Here is a 9,051-nt window from a genome sequence, read left to right on the forward strand (position 1 = left end):
ATATATATATATATATACACATATATATATATATATATATATATATATACATATACACGTATCCTTAAACAATGTATTATATTAATACATATATTTTGTATATAAACCATTATTATAAATAAGCCTACTTGCTAGAAACATTAATATGAGATTCTATATGGCTGATAACTGATAAATGTCTGATATTATAATTTTATGTATTTTTTTTATAAATGAAACTAAATTCAATCATTTTATACATTACAACTGAATTTAGGCATCACAACATAAATATACAGTATGAAAAATCGATTGAGATTTACTAAAAATTACATTTAATAGTTATGAAATTATTAAAGATTAACTTAAGTACATATTAGATAAATATAAAAATACAGTTAATGTTATTTATTTTATACATTTTAAAATTAAGGTTGGGTATTGCTGTTAGGATGTTGCCATTCTTTATTGTATATAATACATTCTTTATTATTGTTGTATATAATATTATTTTATTGTATGTAATATATAGTGTACACGGCTCATACACAATATACATCTTTTTATGGAAAGGGATTCAAGAAATATTAACTTGGTAATATCTAAAGTATAGTGTTAAAAAAAGCAGTGTTCAAAAATGCTACTCCATGTAGCAGAAGGCTTAGAAGATGATGCACCGCTCCGGGTAACGGAGCAACATAAAAGCATTTTTAATCCAGATTTTATTCAATTATTCACCCAATCTGATTTCTTCTCATCCAGATTTTATTCAATTATTCACCCAATCTGATTTCTTCTCTCTCTCAAGTTTGCCAGCAGCATAGTAAGTGTTTGTAGGAAAGTTAGCAACGGACAGTGTTAGCAACAGTAACTAAGGAGGGTGGGGCCAAGCAAATCCATAGTTCCATGACAAACAGCTTTTTTCTAACAAGCTCTTCCTCTATTTCTTACTAGTATGTAAAGAGATTGAAACAGCCATCAGGTGCACAAAATCACAACAAAAAGTACACAGAATTTATTGTTGCGAGTTTTGTTTCACTCGCCCCAACTAAATTCTGGAGTAATAAAATATGCTTCTTTTTCTGACATCAACTGCTTTGAAAGTATGTTTCCATATTACCACTGAGTGTTTGACTGCTGCAAACATTAAACTGAAAAATATGCTGCAGACTTATTTCAACTTGGTTTGAATTGCGAGCATATTTTCCCCTCTTCAGAATGATTGTTTTTCATTGGAGATTAAAGGTGTGGATGAGCTCGAACATCTGCATTTGCTTAAACCACCATTTTAGTCAGAAAACATGCTCTATTCAATATGTCTGAGAATAAACATGTTCAACCGTTACAGCACAATTTACCTTCAGAAATGCTGAGCAATTATGTAGCAATTATATCTGACACACTGTGAAATGTACACTTTGTACCTTCTCTCGAAAACTACCTTAAATTACCATTAAAAAAGAAGAAGAAAAACTCTTGAATGAGTACCTGCTGCACTCCATCTCCTCGGGCCAGGTGACTCCAAACATGTCCATGAGCTTCTGGCAGTCTCTCTTAGCATGCGTGCACAGGCTCCGGCATGGCAGAGACACGCGTCCATACTCCATACACACGGGCGCATACAGGGCACACAGGAACGGCCTGAGGTCTGGAGAGCACTGCAGGTTCACCATGGGGTGGAAGGGCTGTTGGGGAGGTAGAACAGAGAGTCAGTTCATGCCAAGCGCCCAGAGAGTTTATGACAGATCTCATAAAAACACACTTTGGCTCTGGCAGAGGTTGGGCAGAAAAAGGAACTCCACTGGAGCTGCCTGGCAAGAGTTATGATTCCACAATAAGGGCTTACTGTAGGTAGAAGTGCAAGAAAAAGTCTCAGGCAGAAGTAAACAAGAAATTAAAATGGACCGCTTAAAAATGTACTCCAATATGAGCGATTTGTTGAACAAAGATGTTTGTCTGTGGAATTAAAATAAAACTTGCTCTGCTTTTGTCATCAAGACCTTATATTTTCATCATATAAACACTTTTCACCATCCAATCAATCCCTGATTAATAAAAAAACAAGTCCCATTCGGTTTAAGTTCTATTTGGAAATATGTCACATTTCATTATTAAATGGAATTGCGAACGTTTCAAGCTGAATTTAAGAATTAATCTATTTCCAAAATTAAGCCAGAATCACATATGTCTTCATAACATGTTATTTTATAAATAAAGAATGAAGTTAAGAATATTTTGTATTCCCAAAAACATTTCCAAAGAATGTTCTTTTCTATTTTCTTAAGATTGTTCTAAAGTAAAAAATGTTAAAGATTGTTCTTAATCATGTAAATGCTTTTAAAATCACCGAAAATAATATTTTAAAGTTAGGATAAACTCCAATTTATCTAAAAAAAAAAAAAACACTCCGTCTTGAGGAAGACTCTTTAAAAATACTCGTCAAGCCAGCTGGAATTAATATATTGTGCACGCTTATTATGCTTATGTTTATATTACAGTAATCTGGTAGCGAAAAGAATGGCTTTTTCAAGTGTATTTTGTCATTTTCGCCTTAAGAAAAAAAAATCATCTTAAGAAAATATTTGAGAACTTTTGGTTTTGATTATCTTAAGAAATTACTTAATTTTAAGAATATTTTCATAAGATGTTCTTACAAACATATATGGGAACATAAGAATTTTTTAATAATTTCACTTGGGAACATGCTTACAAACTTCCCCAAATGATGTGGGGATTAAAGACATTTATTTTTATTTATCTTAAGAAATTTCTTGATTTCTTTCTTCAGAAGATTTTCATGAGTGCAGCCCCTGATAACACCAAAGTCTATCATGTTCTTCTTAAAAAATAAAATAAGATGCTCTTAAAGGGGTCATATGATGTTGCTAAAAAGAACATTATTTTGTGTATTTGGTGTAATGAAATGTGTTCATGCGGTTTAAGGTTAAAAAAACACATTATTTTCCACATACTGTACATTATTGTTTCTCCTCTATGCCCCGCCTTTCTTTCCCACACAGTGACGTAGACATGTGGGGGCGTGTTAGAACGAGCCGTTTTAGGTAGGTGTGGCTGACTCTTAACTTTTATAAAGAATATCTCTTTGGATTTGAGACTTTAGTCTTTGCAACTTTACAGATCTTCTTTATGCACCAAGAGCTTGTAACACTCCAAAGAGAAAATAAAAAATTGAAATCGCATCATATGACCCCTTTAAGAAAATATGAGAACTTGAGAATTCTTTAACAATTGCACTTAGGAACATTCTTACGACCTTCTTAGAATTTAAACTTTAAGAAATTTCTTAACTTCTCCCTTGAGAAGAGTTTCGTGCCTCCCAAAATCTCAAGGTGCAAAAAGACAGGCAGGAAGTTGTCTGGGTACAGTAACCTGATGCCCCTTCAGCAGGATTACAGGCCAGTTTGGCAGCTCCAAGGACGCTTTTGTGCCCTAAAGGGGCCCAGTGCATGCTGGGAGAGAGAGCAGCTGCAGAGCTGGGCATTTAAATTCAAATCTTTGAAGGAACAGACAATAAGCCTCCACCTGGGGTTAGCCAATACATATGCACTTCCTGCTGGGGTCTGGCCCTTTGTGACCACCGTGTTTTTGGAAACGAGCTGGGAGATTGACACACCGCAGCATTGCGCTTCATTCCTTCACAGATCGCTCGAGTGAACTTAATCCCTGAGTTGGACAATATTTACAGATCATTTGCATGAATTACGGTTTTCCCACCAAGAAAAAGACACTAGCGTACTGCTGAGAAAACCAGCGAGGAGATCCAGAGCGTCTTAAAAAAGTCCCGAAACAACTTTCTCAAAATTCGCATGATGCAAATGAGCCGTGAATAAAAGCTTTATCAATATTTGAGGAAGGTTATGAAATATTTACCCTGCCTCTGGAGCGGGTGAAATAAAGCAACATCAAAAGAAACACGAGCAGCTACTATCGGCCTCCCGTATGGAAACCCCATACACTTCAGTAATTGAGCTGTACGAACAGAACCTGAATGGCTCTTGACATGTTTTGCCCCCCGTAGATGCCAACTGGACGTTTTATTGACTCCCTGCTCTTCTGTTACACTCAGAAGGAGATAAGAGGGTCGTCTTATGGGAATCGGGCTCGAGTACAACAGAGGAACTGAATTACACCAGCGGTCTTCATTATTTATGTGGATCAGACACGATAGTGTAGTCGTATCGCAACAGGACGCCTTACGGAGGCTCATGTACTACACGCTGAAGGAAACACAACATACAATACACAAACACACAGCTAGCTCTGCAATTATACACAATCTATTTATGAGTTTTAATGTCATTGCACACCCTTTCTTTCTATGACTTTCTTTCTGAGGAAGACAAATGAAGATTTTTTTTGTGATTAAGCATAAAAAACGGCTCTATAAAATTAGTCCATACAACTAGTGCACTATATAAGTCTAAAGTCATAAAATAGCTTTGTGTGAGAAAAACAGAAAGTCAAGTTGATATTCACTGAAAATCTTCCCCATCAGCATACTCTCAAAGCTCATTCACGCTCACGTTAAAGTAAAATACGATGTTTTGCACCAGGTTTGGTCTTCACATATCATGTCATTGACATCAAACCCTTTAAAACAGAGGTTTTCAGACTGGAGCCCACCAGGGACTGCAACAAACAAATTTCACCTTTAAAAAAAAAGAAGAATTAAAAATTACAATTTGAGAATTAACCTGCTTTTTGGAATGCATCTTACCTAATTGCAGTACAATACTATTGAGCTATAAAACATAAAATAAAATAAATAATATACAAAATACATTATTATTATTTACTGTAATAATAATGTATAATTTAATATATAATCAATATATAATTTATATATAATCTACAGATAGATAGATAGATAGATAGATAGAAATCATTTTTTATACCTGGCATTGAAACTGCTTTTGAATGCATGATTGCTTTATAGTTTCGCTTTCGAGATTCGCAATCGCAAGTATTCTGTTTATACTATGGAGCGGCAGTACTTACCACACATTTTACAAGATTAGATGTTTGCTTTAAAATGAAGAAAGCTGGATTAAATTGACACACGGATCTATAAAGGTAATTTCTGGCTGTCTAATAGGACTGGGCTGTATATCATATATACTATGTGACAGCAGGAATGTGTTGAGCATGAAAGAATCTGCTATGTCGTTTATACTGCAACACTTTTAAAACCATCAGATTTCAAGTAGAAACAATAGCCTGCTTTCCAAAGTCTCACCGATTGTTCTAGTGTTGACAGCTTCATTCATTATAATGGAGACACAGTGTAACCATAGCTTTGCCAAGCAATGCTCTGTTCTGTCATATTAATATGGTACATGTTAAAAAACATGGTTCCGCCGATGTCATCGTTCATCGTGATGTTTCTCTGTAGACATCGTCAGATGCCAATTTTGTTGACATCGCACAACCCTATCTGTTAACATTACTTAATGAACATTAAACAAACCTGAACAATTGTATTTCTAATAACAACTAATGCTTTAACGTTAAAAAATTAGACCTTATTGTAAAGTGTTACCAAAATAACTATTTAGTGATATATACACTTACTGTGATACAAAACTACTGTAAGTTTCCTTTTCTACTGCCCACCGCTAGCATCGAAGTGTCCCACCAGGAGGAACTTCACTGAAGCATGTTGAAACGCTCTTACTCACATGCTTTTAACAGGCACAATCGCTCTCAATATTTCAGCACGCAGGCATATGTGCGTTAACACGTGTGTGTGGTAAACACTCACATAACGTGTGTTTTCAAGCATGTGCACTTAAAATGGCCACAAACTTCCCGGCAGGAAGAGCACCGGATAGCTCTCTCTCCATCTATCCGTCTCTCTCCCGGAGGGTGTTGACCCAGCTGACCCCACTCTCAGAGACGATTCCTCCTCTAACAGCCTTTCATAGGTCTCCATCACCATACAAGTGCTGCTGGGCACACTGAACAAATCACAGCCCCCTTCACATCTACAGCTCATTCTGCACGAACGGCCTAAAAAGTTCAGCTCAACAGAGTATATGCCTGACCCTGTGTGACAGTGTTTTGAAATATGTAACTCATGCTGGGTAACTGCATTAACTCATATATCTCTCTCCACTTGACTGTATGGAAATATAGAGCTCTCCATAGCGACCTGCTACTGGCTGAGTGAGGACTAGTGCTTTAAGCAATTTAATGCAAAATTCAAATTGCCTTCTCTTGAATAACTACAGTGACAGTTTTATACATTATAAGGCTTACATATTCATAGCTGTACCTTTAAAGAGCAAATAATGCATTAAACATTGACTCTAAATATCAAGTGTTATATTATTTGTTATCACATATTACATTGCATATAATACTTGGGTAACCATGAAAAGATTTATAGATAAATTATTATAATTGTAACAATTATTCATAAACATTCCTACTACTTGTTTCACTTCTGTTTCAGTTTTTTATAACCATAAACAATCAGTAATATTATTAAATTAATATAATAAATTAATTAGAATTAATAAAAACAAACATATCTCTTTAAATATAACAACAAACTAAAATAAAGAACACATTTAAAGGCTAAATTTAATATATTTACTGTTTAAAATGGTGTTTCACATCTGTATCTACATCATGTAGGCCTATTGAATGACTGGAATATACTGTATTGTCTAATCGGCATCCAGGAATCAAAAATATTAAACATACATATGCTTTAAGTATTATTTATTTTCTACAGATTTCACATTACACCTTTCACACTGTAAAGAAGTATAACCAGCAAAAAAAAAATTAAGCAAGACTAATGCACATAAGTGTTGGATTTTCTGCGAAGGGATCTTTTTGTCCGTCTGTCAGTGAGACGTGAAGCTGTAATTAATCAAGACCACGCACACATTCCCGAAAGAGAGATTCATACATATTATTTAGCCTAATCTCCATGTCTAAGACAGTAATGGTAATTAAAACACTGCGGGGTTGATGTGAACGCCGCGTCGTCGAGCCCAGACTGTGTAGGAGGAGCAGCCCGAGGAAGCGGCTGGGTTTCTGGCAGCGCTGCAAAAGAGCACATTTGTCTCTCACAGTCGCCAAGCACCACTCCTCTAACACTTCAATGGATGGATTAAGTTTCTGCCTGTTTTTCTTTTGTCAGACTCATGATCCATTTAAAGAATCGATGAATAGAGGTTACCTTTGAAAGCCTCGAGCTTTCAGAGTACGGCTGCGTGCTTTTACGGCTTCCTGGGCTACTTGAGAACTTCTTTGTGAGAAAAATAACACATTAAGACATCTATCTACTGTATTTCAGTGTGGATTAGGTAGAAAAGGAGGCACATATATCTGGACAAGGGCTGGCACCATTTTGAGTTTTTATACCATGATATATGTCCAAAACACCATGGTAATGCCAGGGCAATTTGATAAATAGCATAGAACTGAATGATTATATTCATACATTTAAATCATACTGCATGGTATTAATTCAAAGAAACCATTGCATTGCATTGATACCTGCCCAAAAAAATAAATAAAATAAAAACATGGTATTATCAGGCTAAATGTGCAAAACATCATGGTAACACCATGGTGCATTGATAAATACTGTAGCACTGAATTATATTTCAATTTACATAAAATGGACTTTAAAAAATGACATGGTATTATCATGATACATGTCCAAAAAAACATGTAATGTCAGGGTGCTTTGATATAAAATAGTACTGAATGAAAGCCATATTCATACAACAACGTTGTACGTTTATATGATACTTCATAAAGGTACTTCAAAAGATGCTGTGGTATTACATGGTATGTCCAAACAAAATGTTATTGACATTATAATTTGACATCTACATGATCCTGAATGACTGCCACATGCCTATATCATGGTAAATGTCCAAAAAAACAAAACATGGTAATGCCAAATTCATACCGAAGAACTGAATGATCTAAAACATGTACTGCATGGAAGTAATTCAAAGAATACATGGCATTATTATGATATCTGCCCCAAAACATGGTATTAATATCATGATAAATGTCTAAAACATCACGGTATCACCATGGTACTTTGATGTATACCATATAGGGATGTAACGGTATGAAAATTATAAGATTATAGTGACCAAAATGATCTTGGTTATCAGTATCATCACGGTATTGTTAAAATGTGCTGGAGATGTTCAAAAAGTACCGACACATAAATCATTTCACCAAGTTTTATATTTAAAAATCAACAAACAACAAATAAAATGACTTTTTGTTTGCATAATCACTAAAACAATAACATTACCAATGATGTTCGTATTTTAAATGACAACTTGACTGACAACAGTTTAATAGCATGTTGAAATATCTAATGTAAATGTTCAAATAAAGCTTTGAAAAAGTTTCATAAAAAGGTAAACCTCACATTTCAGCCTTTAAATAAAGAAAAGGGTTAAGTCAAAATGATAATTGATTAATAAATGATTATATCTATTTTATCTGCTTTATAACTTATCTGAATTGTTTAAATGTGTAGAATTCACATAAGCTTGTTTTTCATCAACCAGTCAAAATTAGAGATGCACCGATCGATCGGCCAGGGATCGGAATCAGTCTCACTTCTTTCCGATTCCAAGCGGATCCGTTTTGTTACCAGCGGAACAGGCAATAACATCAGCCGCGCATTCTCACTCTCTTCTCTCCGACGACCCCTTCTCTCACACACACGTCTCATTCGCTCCGGTTAAATAGTGCTTGTATTGCGCATTATAGTCATTCCCGCAGGTTTCGCGCTTACGCCAAAAGCTTGCGCACCACCAATTTTACATTTGATTACTTTAATTTCTGTAGTATTTCTTAACTGAATAAAAACTTACTTAACCTGAAAAACTTAGTTTCATAGCTCTCTTTATTCTATTGCATTTATTTGTGCTGTTGTTTACCATTTTTTTGTGTTCTTATTTTATTACTAGGGATGTAACGATTAACCACGAGCCGGTTGAAATTCGATTTAAATATGTGACGATTCAAATCGGTTGAGATGCTAAACAAATCGCGATTCAA

General features: G+C 35.0%; 1 protein-coding gene across 1 annotated transcript in view; it reads right to left on the minus strand.

Annotated features, from left to right (window-relative positions):
• Positions 1–9,051, minus strand: part of fzd3b (frizzled class receptor 3b) — a 32,139-nt gene that overhangs the window by 12,888 nt on the left and 10,200 nt on the right. Inside the window, exon 2 of the mRNA XM_016546076.1 lies at positions 1,468–1,664. Coding sequence (XP_016401562.1) covers positions 1,468–1,664 — 197 coding nt within the window. The remainder of the gene's footprint in view (positions 1–1,467; positions 1,665–9,051) is intronic.

This window comes from Sinocyclocheilus rhinocerous, unplaced genomic scaffold (genome assembly GCF_001515625.1).
Source record: "Sinocyclocheilus rhinocerous isolate Xijiao unplaced genomic scaffold, SAMN03320098_v1.1 scaffold853, whole genome shotgun sequence".
In the NCBI taxonomy this organism is placed as follows: domain Eukaryota; kingdom Metazoa; phylum Chordata; class Actinopteri; order Cypriniformes; family Cyprinidae; genus Sinocyclocheilus; species Sinocyclocheilus rhinocerous.